Source organism: Musca domestica, unplaced genomic scaffold, assembly GCF_030504385.1.
Source record: "Musca domestica strain aabys unplaced genomic scaffold, Musca_domestica.polishedcontigs.V.1.1 66, whole genome shotgun sequence".
NCBI classification, from domain to species: Eukaryota; Metazoa; Arthropoda; class Insecta; order Diptera; family Muscidae; genus Musca; species Musca domestica.
In genome coordinates this window covers 2467416-2488807 of record NW_026712376.1, presented here as the reverse complement: position 1 = coordinate 2488807, position 21392 = coordinate 2467416, and the positions used below count along the sequence as shown (strand labels likewise).

General features: G+C 35.7%; 1 protein-coding gene across 6 annotated transcripts in view; it reads right to left on the bottom strand.

Moving 5' to 3' along the window:
- Nucleotides 1-21392, bottom strand: part of LOC131800479 (anion exchange protein 3-like) — a 139067-nt gene that overhangs the window by 7390 nt on the left and 110285 nt on the right. For 5 of the 6 annotated variants that reach the window (XM_059129741.1, XM_059129743.1, XM_059129742.1 and 2 more), the window contains 9 exons: nt 18482-18630; nt 18278-18402; nt 17998-18124; nt 12904-13068; nt 12579-12821; nt 10270-10410; nt 5680-5862; nt 1827-2018; nt 45-1750 (listed from right to left, as the gene is read on the bottom strand). In XM_059129741.1, coding sequence (XP_058985724.1) covers nt 45-1750; nt 1827-2018; nt 5680-5862; nt 10270-10410; nt 12579-12821; nt 12904-13068; nt 17998-18124; nt 18278-18402; nt 18482-18630 — 3031 coding nt within the window. The remainder of the gene's footprint in view (nt 1-44; nt 1751-1826; nt 2019-5679; nt 5863-10269; nt 10411-12578; nt 12822-12903; nt 13069-17997; nt 18125-18277; nt 18403-18481; nt 18631-21392) is intronic. The other variant, XM_059129746.1, reaches the window with a different exon arrangement.

The following is a 21392-nucleotide window of genomic DNA, read 5'->3' as shown; positions in this document are numbered from 1 at the left end:
CTTGAACACATAGATGAAACATATTTGGTTTTCTCCCAACTTACCTCGACATGATAGTAAGGGCAGAGACATGAGCCACCGAACGCACAGTTGCAGCACAATGCCATGGCATGCCAAAGAATCCGCAAAGCATATTCAGACAACACAGAAGGACAATGTCAAAATGCAGACCAGATCCTTTCTTTAATCCTCTTTCTGGTTTATCAACAATCAATTCGGATATGTGTGATTCCATGAAAATGAGAATGTATACTAAGAGGGCGGGAATGCCAGCCATGAATGGCAACCAGGTTTCAACGGGACCCAAACTAACCAGCCAACCGCGATTAACAGGATCACTGGGTGAAATGCCCTCGGGTACACTTAACTTCTCGGTGTAGACTTGCGGAATGAAATAGTCAACCATAACAAATATCGTTATGGAAATTGGTACACCAAAATCACCCAGGGCACGACGGGCATTACGTCCCAAAAAGTGTGAGTTACGGAACAGCTTCAGATAGTAGGCCACTGTAAAGGTGCCCAATGTGAGGATGGTACAAAATAACGCCGTATTGGGCATATTCAAGGGAGAAAGAGATCCATAATCCACTGTTGTGTTGGCATTCGTTGTCAAATTTGCTCCTTCCAAGCTGGATGAATCTTCCAAACCCAAGACGGTTTCATTGCCCCTATCCAAGGCGGAAGAACCGACCATTGTCGGAGGTGGTAAATTATAATCAGCCAGGAGGGGATGTTTCTTATACACCGATACAAGTTTCATAATGGTCTCCACAATATAAATCAGCGTGATAAGAGCCGAGAATATTTCCTGTGTGAAACGAGTCAGGAGACGTACATAAACGCTTCCCTCGAATGCCGAGACCAAAATTGAGATAACTGCCAACCATATGCCAATATAGGCTCGTATGGTTAAAAAGCTTATTCCATTTTCCTTACAAAAGTTATTTAGGGCCTCATCGAACAGCAATAGCGGTCCCGTTGTTCCAATAATTACCAAAGGTTGACCAGCCAGGGAGTGGAATATAACACCTACAACGGATGCGCTCAACAGCGTCTCCGATATACCAATCAAATTGTGGGTCTTGTCCGAAGCCAAACCACCAAAGGTAATGGCCGTAGAGAGACATGCAAAATACATGAATATCGTTGCGGCCAAAGTTTCAGTGTTCAGACCATCCAGAATATCACTGCGATACATGGGCAAGCGACGCTTTAAATCGTTACGTAGACCACCCCACAAGCGATGAGTTTTTTCCAAGGGACTTGGCTTTTTCTTTTCATCATCATCGTCATCATCCGGTTTCTTCTCGACCAAAGCACTTATTAGATCAGTGCCGATGTTATTGATTTGCTTTTCTTTTTGCTCTTTCTTGTTCTGGAGAGCCTTGGTCTTACGCGAACGAATCCAGTCTTTCTTGGCTTTCAGCTCTTCGAATGGCAACAAGTCATGACGGTCCCAATTACCCGGTGGCAAAACAATCGAATCATCCAAGAATTCATTTATGGCCGAGAGTAAATCTTTTCTATCATCGGCTGTATAGGCAATGCCGTGGAATGATTCGTTGGCCATGAGAGTGGCAATGGCACGACCCACTTCATGATAATCCAAGTCATAATTGGGTGGTCCCAACAGAATGAACATGAAACGAACGGGAATGGGTACCTCTGTTAGACTTGGCATTGGAACACCTTCTGCCAAACGCAGGAAGGCAATGGTTGGTTGTTCCAAGAAATCAACAGCACCCACCTACAACAACAATTCATCAAATTAAAATTCCGCTCACTAAATACTATGGACTTTACAAGTCATTTGAAATACATACCAAGACCGTTGTGGCTTCTGCTCCCTGAGGAATCCTCTTGAGGATGGTATCATTTTGTAGTTTCTTAAGGTCTTCCTGTGACGATGAGTACATATCGTCCTTCATATCAATTTTCAAATCATTGCTTTTCTTGCTGCCTCCAATTTCTAGGGCGGGCATAATTTTAATTTTCTTATCATCACCGGAAAGATTCTGCACAGAAAGAGTTTTAAAAAGAAAATATGGATAGTATTAGTAAATTACCAGTACATCCAGGGGAAAGAGTGGGAGAGAGGGAGAGAGAAAAAAGGACACAACAGGTTAAAATTAGAAATCAAACAGAAGAATCGTGCAGCAATAACAACATAAAAGCAAAAGTATACAGCAGAGTGTTTTGTTAATAATGAAAAATAAAATATAACAATAAAAACAAAATTGGGTAAATAAATTGAAAAGAAAGTGTTCTCTATATAGAGTGGGTTTTGGGGCTGGTTTCGATACTAAAGCTTTCTATAGGGGTTTTCCAAAAACATTTGCATAGACAATGTTTTGGGGATTCTTTTGGAGATAGAATATATTTTTATGGTCTTCTATAGGTGGACGATTTTTTGGTGCTTCTCTTCAGATAATGGCTTCTGGGGGTCTTTTAAAGATAGGAATCATATCGATAGGGAACCTCTTGCAGTTTTCCTTTAGTTTTAGACCTTTTGTTAAAAGAAAATGATTAAAATACTGAATATCGGGAGACACAGTTGTATGGCGCTATAGGTAAACGTGGTCCTTAACACACAAGGTTTTGCCATAGTTGCTAAAACCCATTACGAGCTATGAGAACAGCATTTTAGAACTTTTAGTTCAATGTACCTTCCATTTTTGTACCTTCCTTCCCATGGTGTACCTTCCTTCCTTTCTACGGAGGAAAGGAGGAGGGTGAAAGGATTCAAATTACAGCTGAAACACTTTTGAAACCCTTTCCCAAAAAGAGTAACAGTTTTATGCACATTTTGGAGATTCTAGAGAATATGTATTTTAGTTTTCTGTTTTAGATTATAATCTTACTTGACTTTACACCCTCTAAAGGTGTGAAAAGAACAAAAATATGTTCTGAAATAAATGCAAAATTCTTGCCAGCTGTATGCCCATATTTAAGGAAGAACAATAATATATAAATTTGACAATGAAAATAAAACAAGTTAAAAAGCAGTAAGTTCGACCGGGCCGAACTCTGAATAACTCCTACCATTTGGAGCGACTTTGGAAATTAAAAAAAAATAATAATAAAAAATAGAATTCGTTAAAAATTCCTAAAAATACCGAATATATGAAGTTTTCGTAATTTTGGGGTCTATACGAAGAACAGGGCCAGCATAGGCAGTTTCTGTCACAGGCTGTAGTACCCATCACGAAGTGCATATACGAATTTTAAAACCATTCCGCTGCATAATGCCGCTAAAATCATCAATATACCGAACATTGGCAGGTACCGATATTTATGGACTATACGAAGACCTGGACCAGCATAGACAATTTTCTGTAATAGACTGAAGTACCCATGAGGAACTTGAAATATGAAATTCCGGTTAATAATGTCGCCAAAAACATCAAAATACCGAATATAGGGAGGTACAGTTATATGGGGACCATACGAAGACCTGGACCTGCATAGGCAGTTTTCTTTCATAGACTGAAGTGCCAATCAGGAACTTCAAAGACGAAATTCAAAACAATTTCTGTGAATAAAGGGGGCTATACGAAGGCGGTACTGTTATATGGGGGTACTGTTATATGGGGGCTATACGATAACGTGGACCTATGTCGACAATTCTCTTCCAGGAGGCAAAGTACCCACGGAGGACTCCTTGTGTAGAATTTCATGCAATTCCATTGAAAAATGTGACTAAGATCATTAAAATATCGAATACCTGGAGGTACCGTTATATGGGACGTATACGAAGTAGTAGACCTATATAAGCGATTCTCCTGCACGCGTTAAAGTACACATAAAGGACTCCTTGTGTATAATTTAGGCAATTTCATTGAAAAATTTGGCTAAAATCATCAAAATATCAAATATCGGGAGGTACCGTTGTATGGGAGGTATACGAAGTGGTAGACCTATATAAACAATTCTCCTACAGGCGGTAAAGTAGTGTAGAATTCCATTGAAAAATGTGGAATCAATATTCCGAATTTGGGCCGTAATATGGGGTCTATACGATATAGAAGACCGATATAACCCATCTTCGAACTAGACCTGCCTGCACACAAAAGACTGATCTCTGCAAAATTTCAGATTCCTATCTTAATTTGTTTTGACTCTAGCGGACAGACGAACGGACGGACGGATATACCTAAATCGTCTTAGAAGTTTACACCAATCAAAAATATATATACTTTGTTAGGTCTAATATTGAGACTGGCTATATTGTGCATTCGATACTTGAGCTTTTTGGAATGTCAGAGAGGCAGAGCTTTCAAAAACACAGATGTAGTATTTGCACCTTCGGTTGCGTTTAGCTAAAGAAAGTTCTATTCCGTCTCTAATTTCGCGGCCTACAAAATATTTTCTCATACCAAACTTTGTGAAATACTGGTCCATGCTTTTATTTGTTTATGGTAAAGAGACTTCGCATAGACAAATGAAAATATAGACAACGAAATGCTCTCACCGTTTATCTTCGAAAAAAATCGGATCAGCAGATGTCGTCCATATCGTTTCAGGGGTTTGAGTGGGAATTTTGAAGTCACTCAATTCAAAAATGTTAAAAATAACAAAAACTGTAGGATATTTGTCAGCTGAAAATTATTTCATAATAAAAGAAATGTGAAAAGTACGTGATGACATCGAAAAATATGGGAATATTCCAGTGAAATTCTTGAAAAACGATAAAATGTGTTTTCGAAGTCGAGTGGCTTGAACGCGTAAATCAGCATGTTGACTATGCAAAACATGATGAGAGCCACCTGGATAAAAAGACAAAACTAACTTTTCGTTGTCTATATTTTCATTTGTCTATGGACTTCGTCATATTTACATTCAACATTTTGAAAGCATATTTTTAGGCGCCCACCATAATTTTTAAAATTCAAAGATGCACTTTGGACATAGACAAATGAAAATATAGACAACGAAATGCTCTCACCGTTTATCTTCGAAAAAAATCGGATCAGCAGATGTCGTCCATATCGTTTCAGGGGTTTGAGTGGGAATTTTGAAGTCACTCAATTCAAAAATGTTAAAAATAACAAAAACTGTAGGATATTTGTCAGCTGAAAATTATTTCATAATAAAAGAAATGTGAAAAGTACGTGATGACATCGAAAAATATGGGAATATTCCAGTGAAATTCTTGAAAAACGATAAAATGTGTTTTCGAAGTCGAGTGGCTTGAACGCGTAAATCAGCATGTTGACTATGCAAAACATGATGAGAGCCACCTGGATAAAAAGACAAAACTAACTTTTCGTTGTCTATATTTTCATTTGTCTATGCTTTGGAGTTCTGTGCAACTTAATATATTGAGAGTAAAAATATAGAATAAATTGCTTAATAAAACTATGGAAAGTCGGACATGTGTAAATTAACCTTAGTCGGATAGAAAAAATATGCAACGAATTTGTCATTTAAAAAATTGAAATGTACTTCTGCAAATTGCCAAATAAAATTGGGTGCTCAGTGTAAAGTTCAAAATAAAATTAGAAACAATTGAACTAAAAAAATTTTGAAAATCAAACAATAATTGAAAACAACTATTTACAAAAACATTATAACAATAAATTAACTAAACAGGCAAAACAGGAGAAGAAGAAGCATTTGCTAGTTAGTTTTGTTTTTTTTTTTTTAATTTCTAGGTTGTTATTTCAAAACATTTACACCCATGTAGGACAGTGTGGAATGTCTACGGCAGGATGCCTCAATAGTGACTGCTGTCGCTGGAGGTGCACTCAGTGTTTCACAGATTGAACGACGTGCCGGTGCGTTGGATGCATTTATTCGAATTCGTTGTTGCAACTGCAATTGTTGTTGGTTATTATTTTCACTTCCCAATAAAAGCAACTGGATGATGAGTTGGGTGTGTTTTGTTGGAAAGTTCATTGTTGCGGTTTATCAACAACAATATTTAAAATATTTCACACGTCAAGAATTTCATATTTTATTTGTATTGATTTTTGCATTTAGATTATCACCACAATTACATAGGTATGTGAAAAAATGGATTTAATTAAAAAAGAAAGAAAGAAAAGGATCACCATATTAAACGAAATATGAACTGAAGTGAGAGAATAATCCTAGGTATGAAGTCGTGACGTGTGTGTGTGTGTGAAAGGTAAGCGACAAGAAAGGGGCACATGAATGAATTCAAGTGTAAACGTTGTGAGATTCTTGAAAATAAGTATGTAAATTAATTAAATTCAATACTAAGCACTAAATATATGTTTGGCGCCCAAATGTTTTAGGCTATTAAATAAACTTGAGTTTAACCGGTCCACATTTTTTATATATGCACATCTGAGGTGATCTCTTCCCTGCAGTATGGGTTCTGAGAGATCTGCCACAAAGCAACTACTACGAAAACAAAGAAAGTTTTATAATATATATGGAAATGGGTATAGAATGGGTTTTAGGAATGTATCCTACTCATCAACTTCCGTGAAGGTATTTAAAAACCATTTTTTAAAAGCATAAGAAATTAGGAAAATGGTGAATTTTGTCTTTTTTGAGAACTGAAAATGAAATTTTGTTGTAGAATACGTCTGCAACCTTAAAAATTTAAACTATTAAAACGGCGTTACAAGATCGATCGACCTGAATATTTGTGATACGTTGTGATTTTTATTTCATTAAAATTAAAATGACTCAAATAAATACTCATATGAACAATTTATGCACAACTAGTTCAAGCCAAAAGTGGAAAGTACTCCAAATAAACTTGCCTCCCAAAAAAAGGGGTTATTATTCATGAAGTTTACAAGAAAATATAAAGACTACATAATAATCGGAGAGGCCAGTGTTAATTAAAACAAGTAAAAGAGAAGATCATTTCGGCAGGGCCGAACTTTTAATACCCCCCAAACATTTGGAAGGATCTTGCAAAATTTTAGAGAATTCCGCTGCAAAAAATGTCGCTAAAATTATTAAAATACACAATATGAACGTGTGTAGTGGACCAGTATAGCCAGGTTTATGCAAGAGAAGGCGGTGCATAAACATTTTGACAAATTCCGTTGAAAAATGTGACCAATATCATCGAAATAGGGAATATCGGAAGTTACCACTATATAGGGGATGTAAGAAGATGGGCGCCAGTATAGGTAATTCTCCGTCATAGAAAGTGGTATCCATTATGAAAAACCAAATGTTAAATAATTACATCGAAAAAAGTGACTATCAAAATAACTTTTATTTAAAGGAGTAGTTATATGATCTCATGTGGACAGTTCTACTGAGAACACCAACTGCTAATTTGCAACCAATGGTTCAAAATTGTGATCAAAACACCTAAAATCCTAAAAGTTATGTGGGGCTATATAAAAACATAAAAGGTCGATTTAAAAATGTCTGCATGTTTGTTGAAACCAAGATAGAGGTCGCAATATTTAAGACATTTTGGTATAAGCGTTTGTGGAATGCAATTTGGCATAAGCGTTTGTGGTGCTCCCAAGATATTTGGTACTTAATTTCAGACCTCCGAAAAACTGGCTCGAATTCGACCGGGAGCATTCTTAGGAGTAGCAAAACATCGAGCAAACTCAATTTTTCGATACCGTTCGAATATGAGTGAAAATCGAGCAGATTATACTTTTGTCCAGCACTCTTCTAGTTTTGTCATGCCGTTGTTGTTACGTTTCTGTCTATCTTTTTTTTCTGTGCATGGTCACAACCCCGAAATATACATTTTAGACTCTACATTGGTCAGCATACAAATTTATGTCGATTCAACGATGACCGTCCGTCACTCTGGCTTACGAATGAAGTAGGTTGATAACATTTTACTTAAATGCTGGACTTTTGGTATTGCAAATGGGCTATATAGGTCCACGTTTAAGTATGGCTCGATATAACGGTACACCCCAATATTCGGCGTTTTAATTATATTAGCGACATTATTCACCGGAATTATTTTAAACTTCGTATTTTCATTTCGTAATGGGTACAACCGTCTAGACAAAAAATTGTCTATGCAGGTCCTGGTCTTCGTATAGCCCCATATAATGGTACCTCCATATATTCGGTATATTGACGATTTTATGGACATTATTTACCGGATCTGCCTATGACAGAAAATCGGTATATTGATGATTTTAGCGATATTATTCAACGAAATTGTTTTCAATTTCGTGTTTGAACTTCGCAAGGGCTACTACTGCCTGTGACAGATAACTGCCTATGCACGTCTTCGTATAGGCCCCAAAATAAGGGTAACTCCCTATATTCGGCATTTTTAGAATTTTATCAGAATATTTAACGGATTCTGTTTTTTTATTTGCTTTTATTTAACAAAATCCAAATTCGTCCCAAATGATGGAGGGTATTCAAAGTTCGGCCCAGCCGAACGTACTGCTTTTTGACTTGTGAAGATTTGTTTTTCTCTGTCGTGAAGGGTATAAAAGGAAAAATCCTATTGAAATTGGAGCAAATTGGTTAAAATTCAGATATTGCTCCCACATATATATCTTCGTCCGATTTGCCTTTAGTGTTCACCAAATGTGTAATATCAGCCCAAATAGTATGGAATTTTACACATACCACCAAATTAGGCCTGGAAATAAGTATGCCAAATTTTATCGAAATCGGTTCAGATATAGCTCCCATATATATTGTTCATCCGATTTGTTATTTTTGTCCTCCGTAGCCGTAAGATGCACTCTGTAATAACGATATTTGGAGAAATATGTCAAATACAACCCAGATGTACCTCTGCTGTTTGGATATAGCTCCCATATATATAAATGGTCTCTATATGGCCACATTTCTGTATACCCTTAATAGAAGGGTACCTCTCGATATTCGGTGTCTTTTCCATTTTCGCCACATTTTCCATGGAAATGTTTCAAATTAGCTATCAAGATTATGTAATGGATTTGACCTTCCGTGGTACCAGCTTGTCTTTATCTCTTGGGAATTTTTACGACGAATTAAGGCATGTTTTCTAGCGGAACTGTTTAAAATTCGGAATTCAGACAGAACATTGTTTTGTATAGATATACCTATTCGTAAGGCCCCGTTTGTTACACCCCGAAATATACGCGCTTACGGCCAAATTGAGTCTAGAAACAAGTATGTCAAATTTGGTGAAAATCGGTTCAGATATAGCTTCCATACATATATTGTTCATCCGTTTTGTTGTATTTGTCCTGCACAACCATAATATGCACTCCGTAGTAAAGATATTCGGGAAAATATATCAAATGCAGCTCAGAAATACCCTTGCTAAATTTTATCGAGATCGGTTTAGATGAGGACATAGCTCCCATATATATCTTTATCCGATTTCATGTTAATTGTACACCAAATGAGTAATACAAGCCCGAATTGAAAAGGCCCGCCCGATTTTAAAACTTTATTTACTGGTTTTTAATTAAAAAAATGGAATTTTAATTCGAATTCTTAACAATTTGCAGCTGCTTTCTTGCTGAAAAATTATTACTGGAGAGAAAAAAAATCTCTTATAAAACTACTGGGTAATTTTTACTGGAAAAGTTATTAGACACACCTCAAATTTCGATTTCCATCTCATGTAATAGTAGCAAATACAGAACTTTTGTTAGAAATGATTTATCTGTCGTAATATATACGACAAAAGCTGCATTTACACAGTATTTGTTTTGGTTCAAGGATTCTTGAAAAGAAAACAATTATATTCAGAGCGTTGTACAATTTTGGCTTGCACCACATGGCCATAAGTAGAGAGTTATAACTTTAAATAAAATGCATTTCAGAACAAAAGATGTACATGTAATTAAAATGTTCCATAATAACCCCATACCAAGATAACGCAATCCATTAAAAAGCCAATTAAATAAATTAAAATACAAGAGTGTGATTTAAGAAACAGAAAAGAAACGAACGTCTAATCCTGGTAATTGATGTTCGGAGTCCGAGTGAAGTGTGTGTAAGGAAATGGGCAAATTATGACGACTGAAGCGAAAAGGAAACATTTGAAAATATGTCTACGAACAACGATTATATACAATGGGTGAATGATTGACATACGGATATCTACACACATATATGTTATAGGTTATTGGTATGTAAATAAATGAGTACGGTAAGAGACGGACGTATACGGCGATGAGTGCAAATGTATATTGTTATTAATTATAAGCAATGAGAATGGATTGTATGGTGTGGGCGAACACAAACACCCACACACAGGAATATGTCCTGTTATTCATTATGAGGTGGCGGAGGTACGTAGCCCTTACATCTGTATGTGCAGTGAAAGGATATATTGAGACATACCTGTAAACTTGTGTAGCTATTGTACTTTCGTTTGGTAAAAGGAAAACCACTTTGGTGTTCGTTGACATGACGATGGCGCAAAAGTAGAGAACGCAATACGGCCGGTTTGTCATCTGTGTGGATTAAGTCATCAACAACCATCTACAAATGAGAATAAAAGTAATGAATTATTAGATTGCGTTAAGAAATTGTTATAAATGTATTATAAATTATCGGAGGGTATATTTGAGGTACGTGAAATAAACGTGATTATCTTAATGTAAACATTACATTCTATAAACTTTTGGGTTTATTTGATCAATATTTGCTCCATTTTAGAACCTTCTAGTTTTACAATTTACACATATAGGTAGTTATTTTTTAGGTCACTAATGGTCGAATAAGTAAGCACTTATTTATACACTTTTAGTGGTCAGAAAAAAACTACTTATTTCGTGGGATATGCTCTTGTAAAACAATAATGGGTTGGTAACCTGATTTGTAATTAGTATATTTTCCGGATTTCTGAGCCTGAGCAAAGAAATAAAACACTGAACATGTAACAAAAAACATATTGTTTTTAAATGCTCCTGTTATGACATCGATGACCAATGGCATCGCGAAAATGCAATAGAGATATTACAGCCATAGGTTACAATTTTTGACATGTCATTTTTATACCCTACACCACAAGGTGGTCAGGTTATTATGTCTTCGTGTATTTGTTTACAACATGGAGACGGAAGCGAGATAGACCCAAAGTTACTTTCGAGGATCTTCATAGAATAACTTTCGAAAGTTTCTTTTCGTATGTCCGCCCGTCCGCCTGTCCACGTATTTTTGTCAACAAAATGCAGGTCGCATTTATTATCCAAATGAGATGGAATTTTCCAAACAATAGTTTTTTGGCCCATGGACGAATACTATTGAAATTGGTGATAATCGCATCAGATTTAGATATAGCTCCCATATATCTTCAACCGATTTCAGGTTAATTTTGCACCAAATGACCAACATTTTGGCACATCCAACCGAATTGAGTCTAGAAGCAAGTACGTGATATTTCATAATTGGTGCCAGATATCAGTTACAGCCCATAAATACCTCTGCCAAATTTTATCAAGATCGGGTCAGATTTTGATGTAGCTCCCATATATATCTTCAACCGATTTCGGGTTATTTGTGCACCAAATGGGCAATATAAGTCCAAAAGTGTTGGATTTTGGTACATCCGACCGAATTCAGTCTAGAAACAAGTACATCAATTTTGGATAAAATTGGTTCAGATATAGCTATAGCTTCAATATAGAGGTTTCATCCGGTGTTTAAGTCCCACACATTCGTAATATGCATTCGACAACAATGATATTTGGTACCAGATATCTTATAGAGCTCGGGAATATCTTTGCCAAATTTTATCGGTTCAGATTTGGGTATAGCTCCCATATATATCTTTTATCCGATTTCAGATTTATTGTGCAAATAATGGTTAATATCAACCCAGATGGGCTGAATTTTGACTCTACTAACGGATTTCGGCCTAAAAGTAAGTGCTTCAAATTTGGTGATAATCGGTTCAGATATAGCTATACCTCCCATATATATGTTTCATCCGATTTGAAGTTTTAAGTCCCTCACATGCATAGTATTCACTCCACAAAAATGATATTTGATACCGGTCATCAGATACTGCTCGAAAATACTTCTGCCAAATTTTATCGAGATCGGTTCAGAAATTGTTCGTAGCTTCGATATACATTTTCATCCGATTTTAAGGATATTGCTCCCCATATATTTGTAATATCAGCCCAACTTGAATAGATTTTTTCATATTCAACCGAATTTTACAATTTGGTGAAACTGGGTCCGGCATATCTATAGCTGTAATAAATATTTTTTAAAATATTCCTTATCGAAGCCATATCATGATCTACTTTACATAAATTCCCAATATAAACCTTTTGGCTACGGGAGCTATAGTAAATACGCATTGTGGTGTAGGGTATCATATAGTCGGCCCGTCCGACTTTTGACCTTTCCTTACTGGTTTTAATTTGTTATATGAAGCTCTTCAAAATATACAAAGAGGTGTAGGGTATCATAAAGTCGGCCCGCCCGACCTTTAGACTTTCTTAACTGGTTTCACACTGCTAACGCCATCTACTATAATATAGCAACAATGGATGAATTATAAAAGCTCATTTTTTAACAGATTCAGAAAAGAACGCATACAATTTTGACAAATTCATGAAATCTTCATTTGCTGCTTTATCGACTTAGCAAATACATAAGAATGTATGTAAATTTGTATGAAGACACATTGTACTTACTTGTTCAACAACGCGATATGCAACAGCTGGCAAGTCTTTTTCGTTTAAATCCAAAAGCACAACACCTGTTTCAAGACAACGACGCAAATTAAGCAATGAATGAAATGAAAGTGAAGACACATGAGCTTTGCCCCAGCGATCAGAGCCCTCTTGAACATCTTCTTCGTATTTGATCCAACGTGCCGTTTCTTTCCACTCACGATCCTCACCGGATCCCATAAGCTCATCAAGCTGTACAAAAATCTAGAAATTCCAAAAAAAAAAAAAAAAAAAATGATAGAATGTAAATCCGTAGCTCGAAATTAGCGGCCATCTTGAGACTTACTTCATGTGGACTGTGATCGAATTCCTTTTTAGCTTGCTGCTGTAATCCGGCCACACTTATTTGTGGCAATTCCCTTAATTTAATGGATGAATGATGAATTTTGTGCCTTCTCAATGCCCGAGGATCATCCGAACGATGTGATCTTAATTCATTAAGATCCGCCTCCTATAAGAATTATTAGAATTTTTAGTTATTTTGCAAAGTCATAAAAGGGGCTGTAAAGAACTCTTAACCTGTGGGGCCTTTGGTTTGCAAAAAGGTTTGAGGTTAAGCAATACAAAAAGAAAAGTGAAATGGTAATATAGTTAGCTTTTTTATACCCATAAATAAATACATTGGCTAATATAAATACATATGGTAAATAAAAAATATGTCTGCATAAATAAAAAAATAAAAATAATATAAAAAGTAGAACTTTATGCGAAACTATGTTAAAGAATAAATTTGATCTATTTAAACTAGCAAAATCTATCATCATCATCAAAAAAAGGCTGTTGATCTCTACATTCAGCGTTGAAAACTCTCTCGAATTTGTTCAAAGAGCGAAACACACTCAAATTCGAGCGAGTGCGCTCCTGGGAGCAAAAAAATTGAGTAAACTCTATTTTTCAATTTCGCTCGAATATGAGTGATCATATTTCCATGTTTTTGAATTAGAACAGACTCGTTAAGAATCTAATATGGCCGAGATCTATTTAAGTTTTTGTTATACACTTCTGTATGTGTATTTTTCTGTACAAGATCATCCTCACCTCTCTCTTCCAGCCCCCTCCACTCTCTCTTTCTCTCTTCGAGCTGTCTTACCCGCGAGCAAGTTTCGCTCCCGAGAAAAATGAGTAGGTGAGTGCTATGGTTGACATTCGCTTAGCAAATCCCACTTTTGAAATGTTATAACGTCAGAAATTTGTGTTATGCTGAATGAACTATTTACGAGGATACTTCATGAATTACAGGATGCAGGCCCTTGGAAGTATTACCCTATTTCTCTTAATTTAGATTCATGGTACGACTGTAGGGGACAGAAAAACACTAGACTAATTTTTATAGTACGGGCACATTTCTTGCAAAGATGATGAAGGTTATGTGGTAATAAATGCAAACCGTGTACTGAGGATCTAAAAAAGCATGTTAGCTGTATTGAATATAAGATTTAAGAAGTCATATGGATACATAAAGCGGATTGGAGACAAGACGTGAAATGCATACGCGAAAGCATACACCCTCTGCTAACAGTATTGTGCGAACGGCGACATCCTATCGTACAAAAAGTTGGTAGCCACGTATGTCATATTTAGCCAGAGCTCCGAGATGCTCGCTCGAATTCGAGTAGAGTAAAACTCGATCGATTCCTTGTATCTCATTCTTATAGTAGCTCTCGCGAAAACTGTTCATCCCGAAGTAAAATCATGCAAATCCAAGCTTTGCCTTGAGCATTACTACACCTTCTTCAGATACAATTCGAAATATTTTAATTGTAATTCGAATCATTATTTCAGCTGAAATTCGAAAATTCCAATTGTAATTCAAACTATTACGATTATTTGAAACAATTCCGGAACAAAATGTAGCTAAAATCAAAGCCAAAATGCCGAATATTGGTAGGTACCGTTATATGGGGGCTATATGTAAACGTGGACCGACATGATTCATGTACGAACTTAATCTATCTACTGGCAAAATACACAAGTGGCCAAAATGTTAGCCTACTATGTCAATTTGTCCGAAAGATACTATGGTGGAGGGTATAGTGAAACCTCAATGACTATCACCGATAGCCCATAAAAATGACAACTACATGCCCCATGCATTATGAAGTAATGAGTTTAAAAAGTGTGTTACATAATTGTTAACTTTTATGCTCTTTCGAATTCGAGTGAAGAGCTAAACTTGCTAGAATTCGAGCGGGAGTGCTGCTATATTCGGTATTTTTATAATATTAGGAATTGTTATACCCTACAACACTATGTGTTGGGGGTATTATAAGTTTGATTGGGCCAAAAATTATGTAACACCTCGAAATATTGATTTCCCATATAGGAAAGTATATATGAATCTTCCTAGCTCGCCGAGCTGAGTCGATCTAGCTATGTATGTCCGTCCGTCCGTCTGTCCGTCTGTCCATGTTAATTTGTAATCACTCTACAGATCGCAATTATGGCCCGATCCTTACGAAATTTTGCACGAAGGTGGGGTTAGGGTCAGAATAGAACCCTATTTCTATTGGAGATGATCGCCAAATGTTTAGGGGTTGAAATGGACCAAATACTGAAAAAATGTCGGATTTTGCAGTAGCTATACAGGTCGCAATTATCGACCAATCGACGCGGAATTTCGCATGTAGCTAGAGTTTAGTGCGGGGAAGAAGCCTACCAATTTGGGTGGTCATCGGATAATATTTAGCGGGTAAAATAGACCATGTCTTTTGTGTTGAAAAAATTCAAAAATTTTCATTAAACCGCGAATTTTTTAAATCCCAGCGAAATCACAAAGTCATGACAAGGTTACTTCTGACCTTTACATTGATGTTAACATCCAACAAAACGGATATATAGCAAAATATGTGCGATTAATATGTTTATCAAAGAAGATATGCTTGAAAAATGTCTTATATGTCGAGAACGGCTGAACTGATTTCGACAGTTCTCATTAATTCAGAATGGCCTCTTGGCAGGAAAGAAAAAACGTCTAAAAAAATCGCATAAAAATATCTCTGTAAAGATGAAAATATTGATTTTGTAACATTTTCTCATATTTTTTCCATTTTGTCATATTTTTTGCATATTTTCATTTTGAATTAAACATTTAGTAATATTTCTACAGCTAACAAAACTAAGTAGTTAGGATATCAGGATATCATATACAGATCGCATTTATGGTCCGATCCTTACGAAATTTTGCATGGGGATAAGATGAGGGTCAGAATAGAAGCCTACTCTATTTGGAGATGATCGCTATATATTTAGGGGCTGAAATGGACCAAAAAACTGACAAATTGTCAGCAGGTCGTAATTATCGCCCGATCCCCACGCACATTTGAATGGGGGTTACCGCAAATTGCAAAAGCCAAGCAGTTTCGGATGGCCATCCAAAAATATTCAATGTGTGAAATAGTTTGCCAACTTTTGTAGACTTAATACGAAAATGTCCATTCCAGCGACATATACCAATAAATTGGAAATGTCACAATATCTTGTGGGGTTCTTTCGAGTATCTCGCCTATATAAACTGTATGGTTTATTATAGTGTTGTAGGGTATTCAACGGTCGGCCCCGCTCGACTGTAGCCTTTGCTTACTTGTTTTAAAATTTGGTATTTGAAGTTCGGAATCGGTACTACAGCCTTTGACAAAAAAATATGTATGCAGGTCCAAGTCTTCATTCATACGTTATTTTTCTACGGTTGTTATACCCTCCATATAGTATGGAGGGTATATTAAGATTGTCATTCCGTTTGTAACACCTCGAAATATACATTTTAGACCCCACAAAGTTTATTCATTATTGATCAGCATATGTCGATTTAGCGTTGTCCGTCCGTCTGTCCGTCTATCCGTCTGTGGAAATCACTTTAGCTTCCGAACGAATTGAAGTAGATTGATAAAATTGTACTCAAATGTATAATATGTCTGCAGGACATTTGGTATTGAAAATTGGCAATGTAGGTCCACGTTTTGGTAGAGCCCTGCCGATATTCGATATTTTGATGATTTTAGGGACAATGTTCATCGGAATTCTTTCAAATATAATAATATAACAGCAACATTCGGTATTTCTAAGATTTTAACAGTATTTTAAACGGATTTTATTATTTTTGAGAATTGCCAAATTAGTTCCAAATGGTGGAGGGTAATCAAAGTTCGGCCCGGCCGAACTTACAGCTTTTTACTTGTTTTCAATTTTTCAAGATCCTTCAAAATGGTGGAGTTTATTAAAAGCTCTTCACGGCCAAATTTAGCTGTTTTTTTATTAGATCTTCTTGGACTTTTTACACGGCCATACCACACCCCCTCCTTCAGTTCACGACAACATCAAATCAACAAGAAATCAACAAACAAAACAAATTTCTTCCCTTGATTTACTCTTAGGGTAAACTCTTAATCTACTTCGAGCGTTTTGACTTGGGATCTCTCCCACATAAAACAAAAGATTGAGGAGTAAGGTTCCTATAAAACTTGTACTCTTCGAACACTCCCGCTCACGAGCAAGTTTTCGCCAGAAAGTTCAATAAAATAAGTTTGAATTACAAAAGCAGTTTTATACAGGCAAATCCTCCAAATATAAATGTCTGATTTGCAATCCTCGCAAAATCTTCAAGAAGACCCATAAGCCTAATGAAATCTAATCGATTGCATGCATAATCCGCCCGAATTCGGCATTCCTGCGAAATTGTTACGATACCTTAACGCAAGGTTAGTATTTGAACTAGGAGAGCGTCTTTCCAAGCCTTTCAATATCAAACAAAGACCAACGTATCATACAACCAAGGTATCTTATAACTAAACGCACAGGTGAATAAAGTAGCACACATAAACTGAAGATTTATATAATAGCCCTAAGCAGATGATTTCGATATACTAGGCTGTCTAAGACGAGCTTATATGAAGTTAAAAAAAAAAAAAAAAAACAAAACAAATTATGTCTGATAACGGCGATGATAGGATAATGACGAATTCTAACCATGTTTGAAGCAAAAATATGGGTGTTATGGCTAATCTATTCTAAGTTCATCTTATAGAAAAAACTTTTTGTGTATGACCTCCAAAGTTTTTTATTTGGTCATAAGACTAAGGGTCTGAGATTGAAGTGTGCTATCTTTCAAGACAAGATACTTACACTTCATCAGACACAAAAGTGCAATACAAATATTTTTTTTTTAAATTCTCCTATACTTATTTAACATTCATCCAAAATTTGTGTTACCTCGTGTCATTTAATCACTATTTACGTTTAAATTACTAATTTACTATAGCTCAAACTACACAAAATACATGGAACAATAAAAATACAATTATCCAAAAACCAAGCTATCTACCAAAAAAATATCAAAACAAACAAATACAAAAATATATGAAAACAAAACACTGGCTTGACTTACCTCCAGTGACGCGTCTTCCGGTGCTGATATTTTGTGATTACCGGCATCGCCGTTTTCTTCGGTGACTTTTTTGGCTTCCACGCTGTCTTGATGGGAAAATTTCCGTTGTCTATAATACTGTATTCGACTAAAAAAACCAAAACAAAAAACAAACGACAAAATAATTATTAAGCAATTATTGTATTTGAACACAACAAAACGTGTATCAGCTAATTAACGGTAATTAGTATTATTTTTATCTTGAAAACAAAAAGAGAACACAAAAAAGGCCAAAACAAACCTTTTTCTTCTTTTACGTTCGTGTATATTGTCGTTGGGTTGTTCATCATAACTTAGACTGGGCGGTGTAACAACTGATGCTTTCTTTTTACCAAATTGCACACGTTTTTCATCTGTGGAATTATCCTGTTTGCAAGAACAAAAAGAAAAACATCGCGCGATTTATTTATGCAATCATTATTTGTATTGTGGTTTTCATAATTACCGAATGATCTCCATGACCCGCACGTTCTGAAACTAATGGATAATCTTCGGGGATATCATCGTAATTTTGGGCATTTGTTGCTTCGTTACCCTGTTCGTATTCGTTTTGTTCTTCTATATTTAATTCTCCTGGTAAATTTTTACGATTGGCTGCAATGAAAAAAATGTTAATAAATGTTACTGAGAGAACTTTTAAGAATTGAAAACAGCGAGGCTTGAGTAAAAAATACAAATCGCAAGTCATCTTAAATAAAAGGTTGGCATATGTAAATATTCCCAAATGAGTAATATTACAATCGAGACCTTAAAAATCAAACCAAACAGGAAATTGGAAAACGTATTGAATATAAATATTATTTATTTATTTTTATAAAAAAATGAACCCATTTCGATCCTCTGTTCGATTTTTGAAAAGCGAAAACGCCATTTTCTAAAAAAAAACCAGTAAAGAAAGTCTTAAAGTCGGGCGGGGCCCACTTCATGATACCCTACACCACTTTGCTAATTTAGTAGAGCTCCGCATAACAATTAAAAGTTTTTATGGGACAATTCAATCATACACGCTATGATTATAATTATAAATTAAAGTTCAAAGGACTAAATATGCCGAAGCATTTGTATCTTTTAAATTCGGACTGGTATTGTCCAATTGGTGCACAATTAATTTGAAATCAGAAAAAGATATATATGGGAGCTATATCCAAATCGGAACCGATCTCGATTAAATTTGGCAAAGATATTTCTGAACTGTATTTGATATATTTCCCTGAATATCGTTGTTACGGAGTGCATATTACTGCTTTGGAGGACAAAAATAACAAATCGGATGAACAATATATATGGGAGCTATAGCTATATCTGAACCGATTTCGATCAAATTTGGCATACTAGCTTCTACACTCAATTCTGTCGTAAGTGCCAAATTCCATCCCATTTAGACAAATATTAGACGTTTGGTGCACAATAAAAGGTAAATCGGACGAAGTTATATATGGGAGCTATATCCAAATCTGATCCGATCTCGATAAAATTTTGCAAATGTATTTCTGAGCTGTATTTGATATATTTACCCAAATATTGTTGTTGCAGAGTGCATATTACGGTTGCGGAGGACAAAAATAACAAATCGGATGAACAATATATATGGGAGCTATAGCTATATCTGAACCGATTTCGATCAAAGATGGCATACTTATTTCCAGGCCTAATTTGGGTGTATATGCAAAATTCCATAGAATTCGGATTGATATTACACGTTTGGTGCACAATAAAAAGTAAATCGGACGAATATATATATGGGAGCTATATCTAAATTTTGACTGATTATCTCCAATTTCAATAGGGTTCGTCCTTGGGTCAAGCAAATGATCTGTGCAAAATTTCATCTGGATCGGGCAATAAATGCGACCTGTACTTTGTTTACAAAAATACATGGACAGACGGACGGACAGACGGACGGACGGACGGACATGCATAGATCGACTCAGAATGTGATTCTATGCAGATCATCAAAAGGAACTATGGGTCTATCTCGTTTCCTTCTGCCTGTTACAAACAAATGCACAAAGACATAATACCCTGAACACCTTGTGGTGTAGGGTATAAATATGTATGAAAGGGTACATTTTTTGTGTATCGTAGGTAATAAGAGTCATCTGTCAGTAATTAAAAAAAAAAAAACTAAAAATGGTCCCTCCTCCGCCATTTGAACCCCTGAATTTAAATCTCCATAACAGTAGTCTTTAATTCTGACCCTAACGCTACCTCATGAAAATTGCGTGAGGATTGGACGATAATTGGGATCTGAATATAATACCTTCAACACATAGTATTGGGGGGTGTAGAAAAACTTTAAAAATGTACAATTCAAAATTGTAAGTTAAATTGAAAAAATCGCATGCGATAAAAAAATATGACAAAAATTGAAAAAAAAGTAACAAAAAATATTCACTTTTTTATTGGCATATTTTTATGTGATTTTCTTAAATGTTATCCTTTTCTGGAAAGAGACCATTCTGAGTTGATGAGAATTGTTAAAATCGGTCCAGCGGTTCTTGATTGTATATATTTTGCTATAAATGCGAGATTTTGTATATGAGCATCAATGTAACGGTCAAAAGTGACATTTTCGTGTATTTGTGATTTTGGAGGATAAAAAATATTCGCGGTTCAGTGGAAAATTTCGTTTTTTTTTTTACAAAAAAGTTATAGTCTATTTTACTCGTTAAATATGGTCCAATGACCATACAAATTTGTACGCTTCAGCCCAGTCCTAAACTCTAAATCCATGCAAAATTCCGATTGGTGTATAATTGTGACCTGTAGAGCGACTGCAAAATCAAGAAATTTTTCAGTTTATGGTCCATCTCAACCCCTAAATATTATGACCATAACCCCACCTCCATTTTCAATTTCGTGAAGATCGGGCCATAATTGCAACCTGTAAAGTGATTACAAATTAACATGGACAGACGGACGGACGGACATACATAGCTAGATCGACTCAGCTCGGCGAAATAGGAAGATCCATATATACTTTCCTATGTGGAAAACCAATATTTCGAGGAGTTTTGTCCCAATCAAACTTATAATACCCCCAACACATAGTGTTGTAGGGTATAAAAAGTAAATTTTTTCAAGAACAAAAATTAAAATTATATTTGGGAACGAATTGGGTTAAGAAGGTGTATTATCTAATTCTTCCTACAAAATAAAAAACAAATCACTTCATTCAACGAAATTTTCTCTCTGATTACCGTCTATAGTTTTTATGTCCTCTACCATAGTATGAAGGGTATATTTATTTTATCATTACGTTTATACCAGCTCGAAGTATAATTTTTAGACCCCACAAAGTATATACATATGATGGCACCTTCCTATATTCGGCATTTGGATAATTTTAGCGTCAT